General features: G+C 43.7%; 1 protein-coding gene across 3 annotated transcripts in view; it reads right to left on the reverse strand.

Annotated features, from left to right (window-relative positions):
- Positions 1–21,589, reverse strand: part of faim2a (Fas apoptotic inhibitory molecule 2a) — a 49,460-nt gene that overhangs the window by 16,966 nt on the left and 10,905 nt on the right. For 2 of the 3 annotated variants that reach the window (XM_043687572.1, XM_043687570.1), the window contains exons 2-9: positions 19,792–20,082; positions 18,748–18,881; positions 18,279–18,343; positions 11,711–11,764; positions 11,030–11,080; positions 10,158–10,197; positions 5,897–5,934; positions 1,613–1,700 (exon numbers count right to left, since the gene is read on the reverse strand). In XM_043687572.1, the coding sequence (XP_043543507.1) occupies positions 1,613–1,700; positions 5,897–5,934; positions 10,158–10,197; positions 11,030–11,080; positions 11,711–11,764; positions 18,279–18,343; positions 18,748–18,881; positions 19,792–20,038 (717 nt within the window). In that variant the 5' untranslated portion in view covers positions 20,039–20,082. The remainder of the gene's footprint in view (positions 1–1,612; positions 1,701–5,896; positions 5,935–10,157; positions 10,198–11,029; positions 11,081–11,710; positions 11,765–18,278; positions 18,344–18,747; positions 18,882–19,791; positions 20,083–21,589) is intronic. The other variant, XM_043687571.1, reaches the window with a different exon arrangement.

Genomic DNA, 21,589 nt, shown 5'->3' on the forward strand with positions numbered 1-21,589 from the left:
TTTTCCACCTATCCTCTCCACCCTCTCCTCCCTGACCTATCATCTTCATCCCCTCCCCCACTCACCCATTGTACTCTATGCTACTTTCTCCCCACCCCCACCCTCCTCTAGCTTATCTCTCCACGCTTCAGGCTCACTGCCTTTATTCCTAATGAAGGGCATTCATTACCTGGTCAATTTGCCCTTGAGAAGGTGGTGGTGAGCTGCCTTCTTGAACCAATATAGCTCACGTGCTGTAGGTAGACCCAGAGTTTTGTAATGGAGGGCATTCCTATCCAGCAACATTTCCAAGTCAGGATGAGGAGGGGACTTATGATGGTGTTCCCATCTATATGCTGCCCTTGCCCTAGTGGCTGATGGGACTGACTAGCCAATTTCCACCAACCTCATTCATTCCCTAATCAAGAATTACCAAGCACCTGTGCGTTAACTATTACTTTGATCCCTCCTGGGCACAGATGTTGTTACAAAGTCATTTTTGTACAGAAAGATCTCACACATGGCATCAAGCTAAATGGACAGTTTATCTGTTCTGGTAGTATTGGTTCATCAGCAAATATTCAAATCAGTGGGGAAACAAAATCTTCAACATTGAGAGGGGAGATAGGGCTATGATGCCCAACAATGTGGACATCTGTCAGTACTGATCTATCAAGAGTGAGCTATTCCCTTAGTGATACAGTGAATGTACTCTTGCCAATGGAATGTCTTGTAAAAACTATCCAAGGCATGAACTAAACTTCAGATATGAATATTGCAAATGCTTTGGGCCCTTGCCTATGAAAGATACACTGGAATTGGAGTCAGTACACAGAAGGTTCATTAGGTTGATTCCGGTTTGGAAGGACTGCCTTATGAGGATAGATTGAGTAGGTTGGGCCTGTACTCATTGGAGATTTGAAGAATGAGAGGAGATTTTTTTGAAATACATAAGATTATTAATGGCTTGACAGTAGATGTGGGACATTGTTGCGCTGACCCTCCGGCAGTGCGGCGCTCCCTCAGCGCTGACCCTGCGGCAGTGCGGCGCTCCCTCAGCGCTGACCCTCCGGCGCTCCCTCAGCGCTGACCCTCCGGCGCTCCCTCAGCGCTGACCCTCCGGTGCTCCCTCAGCGCTGACCCTGCGGCAGTGCGGCGCTCCCTCAGCGCTGACCCTGCGGCAGTGCGGCGCTCCCTCAGCGCTGACCCTCCGGCACTCCCTCAGCACTGACCCTCCGACAGTGCGGTACTCCCTCAGCACTGACCCTCCGACCGTGCCCGCTCTCTCAGCACTGACCCTCCGGCAGTGCGGTGCTCCCTCAGCGCTGACCCTCCGGCAGTGCGGCACTCCCTCAGCGCTGACCCTCCGGCAGTGCGGCACTCCCTCAGCGACAGTGCGGCGCTCCCTCAGCGCTGACCCTCCAGCAGTGCGGCGCTCCCTCAGCACTGACCCTCCAGCAGTGCGGCGCTCCCTCAGCACTGACCCTCCAGTGGTGTGGCTCCACCTCTCTACCATTATGAATTTACCTTGCCTTGGATGAGACTTGGCAAATCCATGAATTCAAGACAACAGTGGCTGGGAAATAAGTGTAGTAGCGATTACCATATCCATAATAAAAAATGTACAACGTACCCTTGTCTGGAAGGAGAAGATGCTGACTGCAAGACAGACTAAGGCAGTGATCCCAATGCAGATCATCACACTCTTTGTGTTATGGTACCTAAGGAGACAATAGGCAGATGACTTAATACTCACTTATCAAGACAGTCAGAGATTAAAATGATCAAGTTAAAATGTATATGTAGTTAAACCAGTGATCTCCTCAACCCAGGTTCTGCATATCATTTCACTTTTGAAACTGTCAGTGGAGCCCTAGCTTTAACAGTTTTATGGGGAAAAGTATTACAGATCCATTCTTCTCTTTATGCGAATAACATTTGATATTACCATTTACGGAATTGCTCCATGTTTAAGATATTGCCGACTTGGTCTGGACCCTACCACAATTGTACTAACTCCTTTGGGTGCTCGAAATGATGAGACTATGTGTGCGCGCGCACGCACACGAGGCAGAAAGCACAGGAGCAAATGCGACAGCAAGAAAGAGTGCAGGAGTGAGCATGAGTGCATGTGCAGGAGTGAAAGCTAGCACAGGAGAGAGAGAGAGAGAGAAAGAGACAGGGCATGGGAGCGAGACAGAGAGCGTACGAGAGCTGGTGCAGGCGCAAGAAAGTGCGTGGGAGTGAGAATGAATGCGAGAATGGGCATGGGAGTAAGAGAGAGGAAACACGATAGAACGGACATGAGAGTAAAAAAGTGTGCAAGTCCAAGAGTGAGAAAGAACATGAAAATAAGAAAGAGTGTGGTGAGTGAAAATGTGCAGGTGGAGATAGTGAGTGTGTGGGAGACACAGCGTGGCAAGGAAGTGTGTGTGTGTGTGAGTCAGAGAGAGAGAGAGACAGAGACAGAGAGAGAGAGACAGAGACAAAGTGTGTTTGTGTTTGTGTGTGTGAGAGAGAGACAGAATAAAAACTTTGCACGACAGGTCAGAGTTAGAGCAGCACAGTGATCATAGTGGGTTGTGGGATTGGAGCAGATTCTCCCTCAGTTTTTCTGTTTTCTCAGAGCTGACTTATTGCTTTTCAAAGTCTAAAGACAGAGATTTCTCCATGCCTGCTGACTGCATCGAGTGTGAAGGAGTTGGGTGAGTGAAGAGAGTTTAATGAGAAGGGGAAAGTAATTTAAATAAGTAAACCTCATGAACACAATAATGATGCAGGGCAGGGGATGTGTTACTGCTGCAGGACATAGGCTCTCCTGGATGCCACAGCAATCTGTGGTAAGGGTTTGCAGCTCAAAGAGCTTTTGGTTCAAAATTATCAGAGCTATCAGCACTCAACTGTTAATCTTGAGAGTTGAGAGTGTGGTGCTGGAAAAACACAGCAGGTCAGGCAGCATCCAAGGGGCAGGAAAATCGACATTTCCGGCCAGAGCCCTTCATCAAGAATAATATTGTTAATCTTGAGACCCAGGTGATGCATGAATCCCACCATGGCAGATGGTGGAATTTGAATTCAACACATCTAATGGCCATGAATCCATTGTTAGGCAAAAGTGAGGACTGCAGATGCTGGAAACCAGAGTTTAGATCAGAGTGGTGCTGGAAAAGCACAGCAGGTCAGGCAGCATCCGAGGAGCAGGAAAGTTGACGTTTCGGGCAAAAGCCCTTCATCAGGAATACAGACAGGAAGCCTCCAGGGTGGAGAGATAAATGGGGCGGGGGAGAAGGTAGCAAGAAGTACAATAGGTGAATGGGGGTGGGGATGAAGCCTCCATGTCCTCGGCAGAGTGAGAGGGGGAGTTGAAATGTTCAGCCACGGGGCGGTGTGGTTGATTGGTGCAGGTGTCCCAGAGATGTTCCCTGAAGCGCTCTGCAAGAAGGCGTCCAGTCTCCCCAATGTAGAGGAGACCGCATCAGGAGCAACGGATACAATCAATTACATTGGAGGAGGTCAGGTGAAACTTTGATGGATGTGGAAGGCTCCTTTGGAGCCTTGGATGGTGGGGAGGGAGGTGGTGTGGGCGCAGGTTTTGCAATTCCTGCGGTGGCAGGGGAAGGTGCCAGGACGGGAGGGTGGTTTGTTGGGGGGCGTGGACCTGACCAGGTAGTCAGAGGGAACAGAGATGTGGTTACAAGGAAAACAAAACAGGGACCTGAAAATCCATGGATAATGATATTTAGGAAGGACAGGAGCTACAATCCCTCTAATACTTCCTCCAAGGTCTGTGGATAGCAGCAGTTTTCAGATCCAGTGTCCACATGTGAATCAGCATACACGGATCTCCCAGTGGTTGCAACCACTTAAGTGTGTAAGGAATCATTGACAGGGAGCTGGCAAAAGGAAGTAGGATAGCTCTGTTAATTAATTAAAGATACATTAATACTTGTAAGAGATGCCTCGAGTTTTAAAGCTCACAATGTTGAATCAGTTTGTTTGGAATGAAGTAACAGCAAGGGGCAGAAAGCTCTGCTGGGAGTTGTCTGTAAGCCACCAAATAGCAGTGATAATGTAAATCACAGTATCGATCAGGAAATTAGATTATTTTCTTTATTCTTAAGGGACAGGCCAGGCCATAATTTATTGCACAGCCCTAATTGTCCAGATGGCAGTTACTGAGTCCATTACATTGCTGAGAGTCTGGAGTCACACGTAGACAAGACCTAGTAAAGGCAGCAGATTTTCTTACTTCAAGAAAATTCATGAACTCAGTGTATTTTTATAATTGACATGGTGGCCATTAGATAATATTTTATTTGAGATTTTCACTAAATTTAAATTTCATATTCACCAGGCAAAGGATTACAATATTAAAGGTAGAAGCCTGGAAAATACTGAGGATCAGAAGGACCTTGGCATGTACATCCACAGCTCCCTGAAGGTAGCAGGATGGATAGATAGGTATACTTGCCTTTACTAGACAAGGCATACAGTACAGGATGAGGGAAATTATGCAAGAACTGTGTAAACCACTGGCTAGGCCACAACAGGAGTACTGTGTGCAGTTCTGGTCACCACATTATAGGAAGGATGTGATTGCATGAGAGAGGGTGCAGAGGAGATTTACCAGCACGTTGCTTGAGCTGGAAGGTCTGAGGTTTGAGGAAAGATCAAATAGGCTGGGGTTGTTTCTATTGGAGCAGTGACGGTTGAGACAGGACCTTATAGAGGTGTGTAAGGTTATGAGGCACAATGATGCAGGCCAAATAAAAACCAAAAGGACTGCATATGCTGTAAATCAGAAACAAATACAGAAGCTGCTGGAAAAGCTCATCAGGCTGCATCTGTGAAGAGAAATCAGATTTCTCTTTACAGATGGTGCACTTTTGACAGAGTTCAACACAGTCCAGGAGATGGAATACAATGTGGAGAAACAGGAGTATTTCTTCTGGGGAATGTTGAATTTCAAATGGAGTTAAGTGCCCTTGTTCATGGATCACTGAAAGTTATAATGCAGGGACAGAAGGCAATTAAGGCAGCAAATGGTATGCCGATCTTTACTATAAAGGACTTGAGTTTAAAAGTAGCGTTTCAGTTCTGAATAAGTCACACTGGACTCAAAGGATTAATTCTGTTTGGCTTTTCAAAGATGTGGCCAGACCTGCTGAGTTTCTCCAGTGTTCTCCATTTTTGTTTCAAATTTCCAGCAGCTGTAGTATTTTGCTTTGATGTGCAAAGTAAATATGTCTTGGTGCAGTTATATAGATGCTTGGTGAGATCGCACTTGGGAGTATTGTGTGCAGATTTAGTCTCCTTATCTGAAAAAAGACATATTTGCCATAGAGGAAGCAAAATAAAGGTTCTTTAGACTAATTTGTGGGTTGGAGAGATTGACCCAGGAGGAAGGAATGAAGAGATTGACTCTATATTCGCTAGAGTTTAGAAGGAGGGGTGATCTAATTCAAATGTACAAATTTCTTACAGGGCACGACATGGTGGATGCAGGAAGAATGTTTCCCCCTGCCTGGGGAGTCTAGAATCAGTGGACAGAGTTTAAGTGGGTAGGCCATTGATGGCTTAAAAGGAGGATGAATTTCTTCAGAGGGCTGTGAACTTTTGACATTTGCTGACCCAGAGTTTGGAGTATCAGCCATTGAGTGTGTTCAAGACTGAGATTAAGAGACTTTTACAGATTACAAACATTAAGGGATCTGGGGAGAGTTCAGGAAAATAATGTCAAAATAGAAGATTGACATGATATCAGTGTATGGTGGAGCTGGCATGGCCAACTCATGCACCTCTTACATTCTCTGCCTGATGGATTTCTCTCACTTCCTCCTGCAGCATTCCCATTAATGGCCTGGATATAACGTTTTCAAACATTGTGTGAGAAATTGTGTTTTATAAAAACTCTTACGTGGTAAGCATCCCTGCCATGTATGACATGCCCAGAGTCTGAGGAGAGATGGAAAGACCACATCAGACAGAGGGAAAAGCTCAAATTCACTGAAATTCAATCATTTAGTCAAACTTCAATGGGTTCTCACTCAATCAGTAATGTTGCAGCTCCAACAACACTCAAGAAGCTTGACACCATCCAGGACAAAGCAGCCCCCACTTGATTGACACCACATCCACAAACATCCACTCCCTCCCCCACCAATGCTCAGTAGCAGCAGTGTCTACTATCTACAACATACACTGCAGAAATTCACCAAAGATCCTCAGGCAGCACCTTCCAAACCCACAACCAATTCCATCTCGAAGGACAAGGGCAGCATACACAAGGGAGCACCACTCCCTGCAAGTTCCCCTCAAAACCACACATTATCCTGATCTGGAAACTTTTTGTTGTTCCTTCAATGTCGCTGGCTCAATATCCTGGAATTCCCTCCCTCAGGGCACTGTGGGTCTACCTACAGCACATGGACTGAAGTGGTTCAAGAAGGCAGCTCACCATTAAATTCCCAAGGGCATCGAGAGATGGGCAATAAATGCTGGCCAACCAGTGATGTCCACGTCCCATGAGTGAATAAATCAAAAGATTAGTCAGGGAGAAGAGAATGAAGTGATATAGCTAGATTTTTACATCATGTTCTACCTTGTTCCAGGGATGCAGTGATTATTTCCCTGAGGGTTGAGTCATTCACTAGAGCCACTTATCAGTCAAATCATATCGAGATAGCAGGTCCCTGCCATTGAAGGACATTAGTTACCCATATGGGGTCAATTCAACAGTTAGCTGGCTGATTTCTCCCAACGCAAGACCATAAATGACCCAATATGTCTTAATGAGTTGGAACTCACAGTCTCTAGGGTCTAGTCCAGGATAAGACGCCCAAGGCTGCTGCATTGACATGTATAAAATGCCACTGTGGTGAAAATATATAAGAACTAAGAGCAGAAGTAGGCCATCTAAGTCTGTCGAGCCTGTTCTGCCATTCAATAAGATTTATGGCTAATCTATTCACAGCCTCAGCTCCACTTACCCACCTGCTCACTGTAACCCTTAATTTCTTGACTGTTCAAAAAATTATCTACCTTAGCTTTAAAAACATTTACTGAGGAAGCCTTAACCACTTCACTTCCATAGAATCACAACTCTCTGGGTGAAGAAGTTCCTTCTCAATTCAGCCCTAAATCTGCTCGCTCTAATTTTGAGGCTATGCCCTCTTGTCCTAGTTTCACCTGCCAGTGGAAACATCCTTTCTACTTCTACTTTATCTATTCTCTTCATAATTTTATATGTTTCTATAAGATCTCCCCTCATTCTTCTAAATTCCAATGAACACAATCTTTGTCTACTCAGTCTCTCCTCAAAGCCAACCCCTGAACTCCGGAATCAACCTCATGAACTTCCTCTGCACCCCCTCCAGTGCCAGTCCATCCTTTCTTAAGGAGACCAAAACTGCACACAGTACTCCAGGTGTGGCCTCACCAGCACCTTGTACAGCTACAACATAACCTCCCTGCTTTTAAACTTAATCCGTATAGTGATGAAGGACAAAATTCCATTTGCCTTCGTAATTACCGGTTGTACCTGCAGACCAACCTTCTGTGATTCATGCACAAGGGCACTCGGGTCCCTCTGCACAGCAATGTGCTGCAATTTCTTAACATTCAGGTAATAATCCTTTATTTTGTTATTCCTACTGAAATGGATGACTTCACATTTATCAACATTGTACTCCACCTGCCAGACCTTTGCCCACTCACTTAAACTATCTATGCCCTTTCGCAAAGTTTCACAGTGCTCTGCACACTTGCTCTACCGCTCATCTTAGTGTCATCCACAAACTCTAACACACGAAACGTGATCCCCGACTCCAAATCATTTGTGCAAATTGTGAATAACTGCAGTTCCAACACTGATCCCTGAAGCACATCACTAGCCACTGATCGCCAACCAGAATAGCACTCCGTTGTTCCCACACTTGGCTTTCTGCTGGTTAACCAATCCTCTATCGATGCTAATACATCACCCGTAATGCCATGCAGCTTTATCTTATGGAGCAGCCTTTTGTGCGGCACCTTGTCGAGTGCCTTTGGAAATTTAAAACACCACATATACTGTGTCCCCCTTGTCCACTGTGTTCATAATGTCTTCATACAATTCCAAAAGATTAAATAAGCATGATCTGCCCTTCATGAACGCATGCTGCATTTGCCCAATGGGACAATTTCTATATAGATGCCTCGCTATTTCTTCCTTAATAATAGACTCATTTTCCCCAATATAGAAGTTAAACTAACTGGTCTATAATTCCCCATCTTTTGTCTACCTCCCTTTTTAAACAATGGCATCACATTTGCCGTTTTCCAACCTGCTGGAACTGCCCCAGAGTCGAGTGAATTTTGGAAAATTATCACAAGTGCATTTGCTATTTCTCCCGCCATCTCTTTTCATACCTTGGAATACATTCCCTCAGGGCTAGGACACTTGTCTACCCTTAGCTCCATTAGCTTGCTCAACGCTACCTCTTTCATGATGATTGTTTCCAGGTCCTCACCCGCCTTTCTCTCTTTGTCAATTATTGGCACATCATTCGAGTCCTCCTCTGTGAAGACTGACACAAAATACCTATTCAATGCCTCGGCCATTACCTCATATCCCATGACTGAATCCCCATTCTCATACTCTAAAGGACCAACACGTACTTTAGCCACTCTAGTTTTATATTCTGAGCTAGTTTTTTTGCATAATTTATCTTACTTTTCTTTATAGCTCTTTCTGCGGCTTTCCGTGGACCTGTAAAGCTTTCCCAATTATCCTACTGATCTTGGCCACTTTGTATGCCTTCTCTTTCAATTTGATAGCCTCCCTTATTTCCTTAGGCACCTATGGCAGATTACCCCTTTTCCTCCAGTTGTTACTTTTTACTTTTCCTGAGCAATTTGAAAAATTGCTTTGAAAGTCCTACACTATTCGTCAACTGTCCCACCATGAAGTCTTTGCTCCCAGTCTACTTTAGCCAACTCCTCCTTTATGCTATTGTAGTCTCCCTTGTTTAAGCACAGGACCCTGGTATTGGATCTTATCTTCGGACTTTCCACCTGCATTCTAAATTCAACCAGACTGTCATCGCTCCTTCCAAGAGCATCCCTAACTATGACAGTGTTAATTATTCCTGTCTCATTACATAGGACCAGATCTAGGATAGCTTGCCCCTTGTCAATTCCAATACATACTGTTCAAGAAACCAATCGTGGTACCACCTGGTACAATCTCTGCCTGTGGATAATGGTCATCTCAAAAAATTATTGCGACCATTAAGACAATTTGGCTTGGAGCCATGTAGGATTGTAAGTGAAACTGTTGGCTAATTTGTGGTTGGTGGGGGGGTAGAGTCCAGGCAAGTCAGTCTGCTGGTCAGAAAACTGTAAGACCAACCTGCTTACAGCTCAGCTGAGCTCAGTGGATAACACCCTCATTCCAGAGGCAAAGCCACTATGGGTTCAGTATGCCTAGTTGGAGGGGTCACCTTTCAGAGGAAATGTTAAACCAAGGTTCCATTTGCACTCTTGGGTGAGCGCAAAAGACTCCACCAGCGCTATTTCATAGAAAGGCAGTATCCTTGATTCATGTTGCTCGACAGTACAGACGGGAGAAAACAAGCAAGAGTGTGGAAATGTGGGAGGAGATGGGAAAAAAAATTAGCAAAGAAAGACTTCCATTTCGATAGTGCCACTAACAATACAAGAACTAAAAGTTGCGATAGGCCATTTGGCTCCACCAGCCTGTTCCACCACTTGATAAGATCGTGGTTGACCTGATTGTGGTTTTAGAAACCCCACATCTCTATTACAGATCAATGTTAGAGTGACCAAAGCACTTTGCAGCAAGTGACTGTTTTAAAACAAAGTCACTATTTAAGTGTAGGTAATGTGGCAGCCAATAGCTGCATAGCAAGGTCTTGCAAGCAGCAATGTTTAAATTATCGTTTTCTGAAGTAAACATTGACCATAGGATGGTGGGTGGAGGAGGGGACAGAGGGGAGCGGTTTTGGGAAACCTCTTCTTCCAATTCATCATGGAATCTTTAAGATGGACCTGAGGTTGAACAGAACCTTCATTAATGTTAGGAATTTAGAAATTGCTGAAGATGACAGGATATTTAATAGATAATGTTCACAGTCATACAAACATTTTCAATTTTTCTAATAATTGCCAATACTTACAAAAATTGCCAAAAGAATCAAGTTCCAGGGATAGCGTCTCCTGCATGAAGATAACAAAATAGAATGAAAGAAATGAAAACAATGTTAGTTCAGTGAAAGAAAATCTACCAAACTACCTGAACAAAAATACAAACAATGATCCCAGAGGTGTTTAACTTTCTGCCTGGTGTATGGGTTAAACCTATCCCTTTCAAATGTCTATACATATGATAGTGTATGTGATGTTGTAACAGAATAATTTCTAGGTTGGTTCAGCAGAAGCCAGGAGTAGATTGAATCTGCTGCATGTTTCCAGGTTTGCAAAACAACTGCTGACCAAAACATAGATGAGGGGAATAAAGTACACAAGCCGGGCAGTAACAACGGCTAATGTTTTGACTCAATGACTTATTGTCAGAGCAAATTCAACATGAAACATTACCCCCATCTTTCCCTTTCAGCACCTGCAACCAGTAGTGATATTCACAAGCCCCGAAGGGGAGTCATATCCAATTCAAAATGTTACCCTTGTTTCACTCTCCACAGATGTTAGCTTAAACACAGGCTAGACAGAAGCCAATGGTTTATCAACATCATCCATCTGTCACTCTGATTGTACACAGAGGATGTTACTGGAGCTCAACCAGCCAATGAAACTGAGAATCGAAACTGAATCTATGTCCAACTTCAATTCTCCTACCCTGTATAGGGGACCAGGGAAAGTTAAGTTCTGTAGAGTGGAGTTAGGGAAGGGACTGGGAGGCAATGGGCAAATCAGCATACGCGATATTGTAATAAGTGGCAGAGTTAGTGGCATGAAGAGCGAGAAACTTTGGAGAAACTGCAGCAAGTTGCAATGTGTATGCTTGTGAGAGGTTTCAGTTGGAACTGACCTGATTCCGGAACAGCAGACAAGAATGAGGTAGGTGATGATGAAGACAGCACTGGAAAGAAAACAAAGCAAAAAGTACTTCAGCTTTCCCAAAGGATTCATAGATTTATGAAAACATGAACTCTGGGAATAGTTTAAAGGAACATCTACAAAAACTGGCCATCTTCCTAGAGCATATGGAAAAAGCCATAAATTTGGTCCCACTAGGCAGTCAAGTCCCTGTGAAGCTGACACTCCCCATGTATGAGCAGGGACAGTGAAAATCAGAGGTTCATTCAACTGGGGAGTGGAATGGACAAACACAGTCAGCTGCAATTTACACAGTAGTTTTGTCAACAACATCCACAGTCCTAGAACAAAATAAAAGGACATCTTGGCAAAGAAAAGGCAGAGGAATGTGATGAATGACAGGAGATGAGGTAGATATTGGTAAGAACTGCAGCCACTCCATCACCCTGCTCAAGGTTGAAGAATTCAAGTGGGGTCATTACACAATCTACAAAAGCCAAATTGGGCCAAACAGTGTGTCTCTGTGCTTTGCATTCGACATGCAGCTCAGCAAATGGACCAGGGGAGGACAGCACAGAAGCCCAAATAGAAAAATTTACAACAGTAGTTTCAATGTTCCTTTAAACACTTCCCTCACCGTGTCAAGAGATAACAGGAAGAAATGTTCACTTACAAAGAGGTGTAATACAAAACATAATTGTTCCGCACGTACATTCTGACGGGGTCACTGTGCAAGGAAGCAGAAACATACATAGAATTTATTCATCTTTGACTGTTCAGATGAAAATGAAATGACAACTCAGTCAGAAACACAAACTGGTATTCTGGGAATTCAGGTCTCATGAACTTCATTGAGCTCTTTGAAAAAGTGAAAAAAAGAGGATAATGAGGGTAGAGCAGTGAAAGTAATCTATATGGACTTCAGTAAGGAATTCAACAAGGTTCCTCATGGGAGACTAGTTAGCAAGATTAAATCTCATTGAATACAGGAAGAACTAGCCATTTGGATACAGAACTGGCTCATAGGCAGAAGACAGAGGGTGGTGGTGGAGGGTTGCTTTTAAGACTGGAGGCCTGTGACGAGTGGTGTGCCATAAGGATCAGTGCTGGGTCAATTGCTTTTCGTCATTTATATAAATAAATTGGATGTGAACATAGGAGATATAGTTAGTAAGAGTGCAGATGACACCAACATTGAAGGTGCAGTGGTCAGCAAAGAAGGTTACCTCAGAGTACAATGGGATCTTGATCAGATGGGTCACTGGGCTGAGGAGTGGCAGATGGAGTTTAATTTAGATAAATGCGAAGTGCTGCATTTTGGAAAGTCAAATGAGAGCACGACTTTATACATTTAAGCATAAGGTCCTGGGGAGTATTGCTGAACAAAGAGACCTTGGAGTGCAGGTTCAAAGCTCCTTGAAAGTGGAGTCGCAGGTAGATAAGATAGTGAAGGCGGCATTTGTTATGCTTTCCTTTATTGGTCAGAGTACGGAGTACAGGAGTTGGGAGGTCATGTTACAGCTGTACAGGACATTGGTTAGGCTACTTTTGGAATACTGTGTGCAATTCTGGTCTCCTTCTTATCGGAAAGATGTTGTGAAACTTGAAAGGGTTCAGAAAGGATTTACAAGGCTCGGACTGTTTCCCCTGAGCATCGGAGGCTGAGGGGTGACCTTATAGAGGTTTATAAAATCATGAGGGGCATGGATAGGATAAATAAATGAGGTCTTTTCTCTGGGGTGGGGGAGTCCTGAACTAGAGGGCATAGGTTTAGGGTGTTAGGGGAAAGATATAAAAGGGACCGAAGGGGCAATGTTTTCACACAGAGGGTTGTGCGTGTACAGAACGAGTTGTCGGAGGAAAGAATGGACACTGGTACAATTACAGCCTTTAAAAGGCATCTGGACGGTATATGAATAGGAAGGGTTTAGAGGGATATGAGCCAAGTGCTGGAAAATGGGATTAGATTAGGTTAGGATATCTGGTCGGCATAGACGAGTTGGACTGAAGAGTCTGTTTCTGTGCTGTACATCTCTCGGACTCTAATTCTGCGATTCTGAGAGATTACAACCCTGGTCTCATTCTAATTGGAACATCCAAAAATGTTCAACAAATAGAGGCATAGACATGTACAGCACAGAAACAGACCCTTTGGTCCAACACTTCCATGCTGTCCAGAAATCCTAAATTAATCTAGTTTCTTTTGCCAGCATTTGACCACATGACTTCAAACCTTTCCTATTCATATACCCATCCAGGTGCCTTTTAAATGTTGTGATTGTACTAGCCTCCAACAGTTCTTCTGGCAACTCATTCCATTCACACATCACGTTCTGCGTTAAAAAGTCACCCCTTAGGTCCCTTGTGCATTCTGGATAGTCCAAGATGCAGAGGGGAAAAAATTGTGGCTGTAAGAGCTGCTCCCTTTTTGAGGTATTTTAGGTGTTGGAGGTTGTTTCCTCGAATTCCAGGAGCAATTTCTATTTTATATGCTGTTGCATTGTACTGGAACTTTGGGGAAAAAAAGATCAAAACAACACTTTTAAAAGGAGGAAGACAGGCAAAAGGCAGCAACCACATGGTCAGTGTGGGAGCGCGAGAGAGAGCGCAACCTGCACTGCTAACTGACACAGCAGTGAATCGGTATTGTTACTGCCTTTGCTGTTTGAGTTCAGGTATCTCAGGACGTTGGAGTGCGACTAGGAAAAATTAACAAACAGTGAAATTCGCAGCTGACCTTGGAGGAACCTGTGTGGGAGAGTTCAGCACAGGAACAGATAAGTGCATAGTTTTAACGTATAATCCTACTGTAAGTCTACAATAGTGAGAGAGTGGGTTCTTTCTTAATATGTTTTATTGAGATCGGTCTCGATTAAATTTTTTAAAAATATAAACCGCACGTACTAAGTGAGCCTGAAGCACTGTTTTTTAAAGCAAAAGGACGATACTATTTTCTGAGTCTATAGATTGTGAAGGAGCAAAAATGGCCTTTAGTAGAGTGATATGCTCTTCCTGTCAGATGTGGGAGTTTAGGGAGAGTTTCCATGTTACTGATGATTGTGTCTTTGGTTGTGAATCCTATCATATCGCATGAATTTGTTGAAGCGGCAATTATAGGTATGAGGAATTTACAAGAGCTAGGGGAAGTGATGGATAGCAGTTATAGGAGGGGAGAAAAACCGCAGATACAGTCAGGTAGATGAGTTAACTCCAGGAAAGATATGATGGGTCGGCAGGTAGTGCAGGAGTCTTCTGTGTCTATCCCCATTTCAAACAAATATGCTGATTTGGAAAGCGGAGGGGGTGGTGGACTCTGAGGGGAATGCAACATGAACAGCCAAGTTTCTGGTATTGAGACTGGTTCTAATGTAATGAAGGGTACATCGGGTTTCAAGCGATCGATTGTGATAGGGGTTTTCCTAGTCAGAGGCACAGACAGATGTTTCTGTGGCCAGCAGCAAGAAATCAGAATGGAGTGTTGCCTCCCTGGTGCCAGATCAAGGATATCTCAGAGAGGGATCAGCAGGAAGTCATTGTACACATTGGAACCAACAACATAGGAAGAGAAAAGGATGAGATTCTGAAGGGCAAATATAGAAAGTTAGCCAGGAATTTAAAAATGAGGTCCTCAAGAGTAGTAATATCTGGATTACACGCAATGCTACGAGCTGGTGAGGTTAGGAATAGGAGGATAGAGCAGATGACAAAGCTTTGACAAAGGGTCAGTAAGACTCAAAACGTCAGCTCTTTTCTCTCCTTACAGATGCTGCCAGACCTGCTGAGATTTTCCAGCATTTTCTCTTTTGGTTTCAGATTCCAGCATCTGCAGTAATTTGCTTTTATTTAGAGCAGATGACTGCATGGCTGAGGAGTTAGTTCAAGAGAGAAGGGTTCACATTTTTGGATCATTGGAAACTCTTTTGGGATAGAAGTGACCTGTACATGGAGGACAGATTGCACATGAATTGGAAGGGGACTGTATACTGGCAGGGAGATTTGCTAGAGCTGCTCACGAGCACTTAAATTAGTAAGGTGTTGGGGGTTGACTCAGGAAAATAATGAGGAAAGAGATCAATCAGAGTGTTACAGTTGGGAAAAGGAGCGAGCCAAACAGTCAGGGCAGACAGGAACAAAGCAGAGAATAAGGACTGATAAATTAGACTGCACTTACTTCAGTGCAAGAGGCCTAACAGGGAAGGGAGATGAACTCAGGGCATGGTTGGGAACATGGGACTGGGATATCATAGCAATTGCAGAAATGTGGCTCAGGATGGACAGGACTGGCAGCTTAATGTTCCACGATACAAGTTCTATAACAAGGATACAAAAAGTGTCAAGAGAAGAGGGGAGTGGTGTTTTTGATAAGGGACAGCATCACTTGAATATATCCAAGGAAGTTATTTGTGTGGAACTGAGAAACAGGAAAGGAATGAACACCTTCTTGGGATTGTATAACAGACCCCCTAATAGTCAGCAGGAAACTGAGAAACATGTTTGTAAGGAGATCTCAGTTAGTTGTAAGAATAACAGGGTGGTTGTGGTAGGGAATTTTAACATTCCCAACATAGACTGGGACTGTCATAGTTTTAATGGTTTCGATGGAGAGGAATTTGTTAAGTGTGCACAAGAAAGTTTTCTGATTCAGTATGTGGATATACCTACTAGAGAGAGGGTGCAAAACTTGACATACTCTTGAGAAATAAGGCAGGGCAGGTGACTGAGGTGTCAGTGGGGGAGCACTTTGGGGCCAGCGACCATAGTTTTATTCATTTTAAAATAGTGATGGAAAAGGATAGACCGGATCTCAAAGTTGAAGTTATAAATTGGAGGAAGGCTCATTTTGACAGTATTAGGCAAGAAATTTCAAAAGCTGATTGTGACAGGTAAATGGACAGCTGGAAATTGGGAAGTCTTCAGAAATGAGATGACGTGAGTCCAGAGACAGTATATTCCTGATAGGGTGAAAGGAAAGGCTGGTAGGTATAGGGAATGCTGGATGACTAGAGAAATTGAGGTTTAGTTAAGACAAAGAAGGAAGCATGTGTCAGACTCAAACAGCAGAGATCGACTGAATCCTTAGAAAAATATAAAGGCAATTGGAGTACAAGTAGAATCATAGAGATGTACAGCATGGAAACAGACCCTTTGGTCCAACTCATCAATGCAGACCAGATATCCTAACCTAATTTCATCTCATTTGCCAGCACCCTGCTCATATCTCTCCAAACCCTTCCTATTCATATACCCATCCAGATGTCTTTTAAATGCTGTAATTGTACTAGTCTACATCACTTCCTCTGGTAGCTCATTCCATACGCGCACCACCCTCTGTGAAAACGTTGTCCCTTCGGTCCCTTTTATATCTTTCCCCTCACACCCTAAACCTATGTCCTCTAGTTCTGAACGCCCCCACCCCAGGGAAAAGACCGTGTCTATTTATCCTATCCATGCCCCTCATGATTTTATAAACCTCTATAAAGGTCACCCCTCAGCCTCCGACACTCTAGGGAAAACAGCCCTAGCCTATTCAACCTCTCCCTCTAGCTCAAATCCTCCAACCCTTGCAACATCCTTGTAAATCTTTTCTGAACCCTTTCAAGTTTCACAACATCCTTCCAAAAGGAATGAAACCAGAATTGCTTGAAACATTCCAAAAGCCTAACCAACGTCCTGTACAGGCACAACATGACCTCCCAATCCTGTACTCAATGCTCTGACCAATAAAGAAAAGCATACCAAACGCCGCCTTCACTATCCTATCTACCTGCAACTCCACTTTCAAGGAATTATGAACTTGCACTCCAAGGTCTATTTGTTCAGCAACACTCCCCAGGACCTTACACTTAAGTGTATAAAGTCGTGCTCTCATTTGACTTTCCAAAATGCAGCACCTCACATTTATCTAAATTAAACTCCATCTGCCACTCCTCAGTCCATTAACCCATCTGATCAAGATCCCGTTGTACTCTGAGGTAATCTTCTTCATTGTCCACCACACCCCAACGTTGGTGTAATTCGCAAACTTACTAACCATATCTCATTATGTTCACATCCAATTTATTTACATAAATGACGAAAAGCAGTGGACCCAGCACTGATCCTTGTGGCACTCCAGTGGTCACAGGCCTCCAGTCTGAAAAGCAACCCACCACCACCTTCGAGCCAGTTCTGATTCCAAATGGCTAGTTCTCCCTGTATTCAATCAGGTCTAACTTTGCTAGCCAGTCTCCCATGAGGAACCTTATCAAATGCCTTAGTGAAGTCCATATAGATCAGATCACATCTACCGCTCTGTCCTCATCAACCCTCTTTGTCACTTCTTCAAAAAACTCAATCAAGTTTGTCAGACATGATTTCCCACGAACTTAATCAGTTCTTGCCTTTCCAAATACTTGTACATCCTGTCCCTCAGGATTCCCTCCAACAACTTGCTCATCACCAATGTCAGGTTCACTGGTCTATAGTTCCCTGGTTTTTTCTTACCACCTTTCTTAAATAATGGCACCACAATATACAAAATCTAAGGGAGAAGAGGGTGCATCAGGAAAAAGTGTAGTAACCTATGTGTGGAGGACAAAGATAAGCTTCAACCATTTTCACTATATTAAAGACCAAATATCAATAAAATAACAATGATGTGCACTTGAAATGAAAACCCTGAAGTGCACCAAGCATCCATTCAAAAATCTACTTTGAAAGAAACTGCTCCTTTTACAACGTTGTAGAAGTAGCAACCATCTAGGGCCAATATACTGACAATAAGAGATTTACCTCTTTTCACATTCCTAATCCTGTTCAAATAAGCATTCAGATATTAAAAGAAAGAATTAAAAAAAAACTTGTAATTTTATAAATGTCAACCAAAGCAAGCACTCACTCTAGTTTCACCTTGAAAACAGACCCCCATGAGCTAAGCCATGAAAGAAATTTGGACCTCAGCTAAGCATTTATAATAAAGGCATCTCAAGAAACCGATGTATGCCTTTTATTTCTGCTGATATAGTTTGCAGATAGTCTCATTACGATACTGGAGGATCTACTGCAGCATCCATCAGTGCCTCAACTACAAACTGCCAATTTAGCAGAATTATTGATGGAGCCTCAGATCCTGCTTCTTGTGTCAGCTTACACTGGGAACCTCATTGAGCCATTCAGCCTGTTAGGGAAGAGAGAAGGGAGAGAGACAAGCACAGAGTTAATTACTACGGACACAATTATTAGAGCAGAATATGGAGACTTACTAGAATGTAAAGACTGCCACTATCCCAAAAGTCACCAACAACTGTGCCATCAAGATGGCATAAACCTGGAACATAAAAATCCACAAAAAATCACTGCCCGTTATGGGTTTGCGATACCATAACATCTCCCACACTCAGCAGGATCCATTGTTACACAGACACACAAAGAGAGACAGAGAGAGACAGAGAAAGAAAGAAAGAATGGCAATGAAGGAACAAAAGTGGGATGGCAATTATGAAGGGAGGGGCAAAGATGGAAGGAAAGAGTGACTGGCAAGATGGAAAGAGAAAGTGTGGCAATGAAGGTGATAAAAGAGGGAGTGGTAATGGAGGGAGGGAGAGAGGGAGCAGCATGATGGAGGTGGAATTGTGCGCGCAGAGGAAGACCAATACCAGGTCACAGGCAGGATGAGGAATCAGTGAGTTCCAGTTTGCTCTGACAGACATTTTCTTGATGTCAGCAACATACCTTCTGGATATAGACATGCCGTATCTTCTGGTTGCTCCAGGTGTCTGCAGCAAATGCATTCATGCTCCCAGTGCTGCTCGGATCAGAGTATGGGTTGAATGTGGTAGGCCCAAAACCACTGCTGAACCCACTCCCTACAAAGCAAATCAAAAGGCAATCACTGAACCTGGATTATAGATTCAAACTTGCAATTCATCTCCCACATCCAAAATTTCACACTCTCATTGCAGGTAACATGCAATTAGATACAGCACAAAGCTCTTTCAACACTGTAAAACACTGGGATACTCTGTGTGGTGGGAGCAGGTCTGTGGCTGTGTATGGCTGGGGTACATTATTGGTGAGTACAGTACTGGTGGAGACAGGTCTGTCACTGTATAACACAAGGGTAAAATTTGCTGATACTACGTCACAAAAGAAATTACTTTTAAATAAACAAAGAGGTGAAACATTCATCTGAAACGAAGAAATCATACTGCATGTCATATATCCAGTAAAGAGGAAGTCCAAAGATTCCATCTTGCTGAAAGCAGTTATGAACACTTTACACCAAACAAGGGTTCATTCAGCCCATTGAGACTGTGCTGGCTCTTTGAAAGTCCCTATGGAACTGCCCTTGCCCCATCCCATCACTGTGCTGGTTTCTCCCTTTCAACTATTTATTCAGTGCTGACTGAGATGCTATTTCCAGCTTGCTTTTCAAATAGAAATTCAGTTCTTTGTCCCTGGAACACAAGACCAGAAGTCGGGTCAGCAGGAGGAGCACAGTTCACAACAGGGGAATGGGAAGTCTGGAACTCTCTCCCACACAAAAACTGCTGTAAGTGGCATCAATTCAAAATTTCAAAACTGCAATTGACAGAGCATTTTTGGGGAAGGCTTGTTGGGATTATGGAACCCAGGTTATCAGATGGAGCTATAAAATACATCGGCTATAATCTGAGTGGCAGAACAGGCTCAAGATGCTAAATACACTTGTATTTTTCCAACACAGATTAGGCTTTGCAAATCATAGGATCATGAATTCAGAGAATAAATACTCACCAGGGTTAGGCTGCACAAATGTCCAGCTAGGATGCACAGGCATTGTTGGCGGTTGGGGCATTGCCTGCTGGCCTGGGTAAGACTGCTGCATAGGGTAAGACTGCTGTCCTGGATAAGGTTGTTGCATAGGGTATGAATGTTGGCCTGGATAAGGCTGCTGCCTGGCGTAAGACTGCTGGCTTGAGAACAGCTGTTCCTTACTCGCCATCACCTCAGCATAGCTTGGTGGTGCTGTAGGAATTGCCATGGTTCAGCCGCAGTGCTGTTTTCAACAGGAACCGGGATTACAAGCTAGGAGAAAAGAGAACACAGTTAGCGAGTTACACAGGCAGCGAGTTACACAGGCATGTTTGCTTAAACCTTCAAGGAAATAGAAGTTTCCTATTTTTCTTCGACCTATCCCAACTTTCATAGATGTATTGAAGGTACAGTGTCCAAAAACTGCCAACTTCAGGTCTTAGTCAGTGTTGGATTTTGGATCTTGCCAGTTCTCCTGTTGGTCAGTTCAAAGGTTACTCAGAATGCAGGAAATGACTTACACACGAATCTGGCAACTAATCGGTGTGCCTGGGAAGTAACATAGAACCACATCCAATAAGTTATAAAAACAAAATACTGCAGATGCCAAGAACAAAGTGCCGGAGAAGAATGGCAGTATCTGTAGCAAGGAACGGTTAATGCTTTGAGTCTGATGTGACTCTTTTTTGGAACTACTCTCACTTCTTCAGTTCTGCAGAAGAGTCATCGGACCAAAATGTTAACTGTGAAGGATTGCTGGACCCAAAATATTAACTCGGATTTCTCTCCACAGATGTTGCCAGACTCAGAGTTTTTCCAGCAATTTCTGTTTTTGTTAGTGTTCACTTTGTTTCTCCCTACATTGATGCTGCTGAACCTGCTAAAACTCTCCAGCACTTTCTGTTCTTAAGTCAGTCAGTTAATTTACTCATCGATAACAAAATTCATAACTGGCAATATTTTTTAAGTTGCCATCACCAGATAGCCAGCTTTACGATCACTTGTGTTTGTACTGTTAAATATTTAGCTTCATTACAAGTGGATAATTCACCAGGACCAGATGAAATATATACCACATACGTGCTGAGGGAAGCAAAGGAAAAAGTTCAAAGTTTTGGAGAAGATTTGTAGCTCGGGTGCTCGTTGTTGTGGTTCTGTTCACCGAGCTGAGAATTTGTGTTGCAGACATTTCGTCCCTGTCTAGGTGACATCCTCAGTGCTTGGGAGCTTCCTGCGAAGCGCTTCTGTGATGTTTCCTCCGGCATTTATAGTGATTTATATCTGCCGCTTCCGGTTGTCAGTTCCAGCTGTCCGCTGCAGTGGTCGGTATATTGGGTCCAGGTCGATGTGCTTATTGATTGAATCTGTGGATGAGTGCCATGCCTCTAGGAATTCCCTGGCTTTTCTCTGTTTGGCTTGTCCTATAATAGTAGTGTTGTCCCAGTCGAACACATGTTGCTTGTCATCTGAGTGTGTGGTTACTAAGGATAGCGTGTCGTTTCGTGACTAGTTGGCGTTCATGGATGCGGATCGTTAGCTGTCTCCTGTTTGTCCTATGTAGTGTTTGGTGCAGTCCTTGCATAAGATTTTGTACACTACATTGGTTTTGCTCATGCTGGGTATCGGGTCCTTCGTCCTGGTGAGTTGTTGTCTGAGAGTGGCTGTTGGTTTGTGTGCTGTTATGAGTCCTAGTGGTCGCAGTAGTCTGGCTGTCAGTTCGGAAATGCTCTTGATGTATGGTAGTGTGGCTAGTCCTTTGGGTTGTGGCATGTCCTCGTTC

Source organism: Chiloscyllium plagiosum, chromosome 4 (assembly GCF_004010195.1).
Source record: "Chiloscyllium plagiosum isolate BGI_BamShark_2017 chromosome 4, ASM401019v2, whole genome shotgun sequence".
NCBI classification, from domain to species: Eukaryota; Metazoa; Chordata; class Chondrichthyes; order Orectolobiformes; family Hemiscylliidae; genus Chiloscyllium; species Chiloscyllium plagiosum.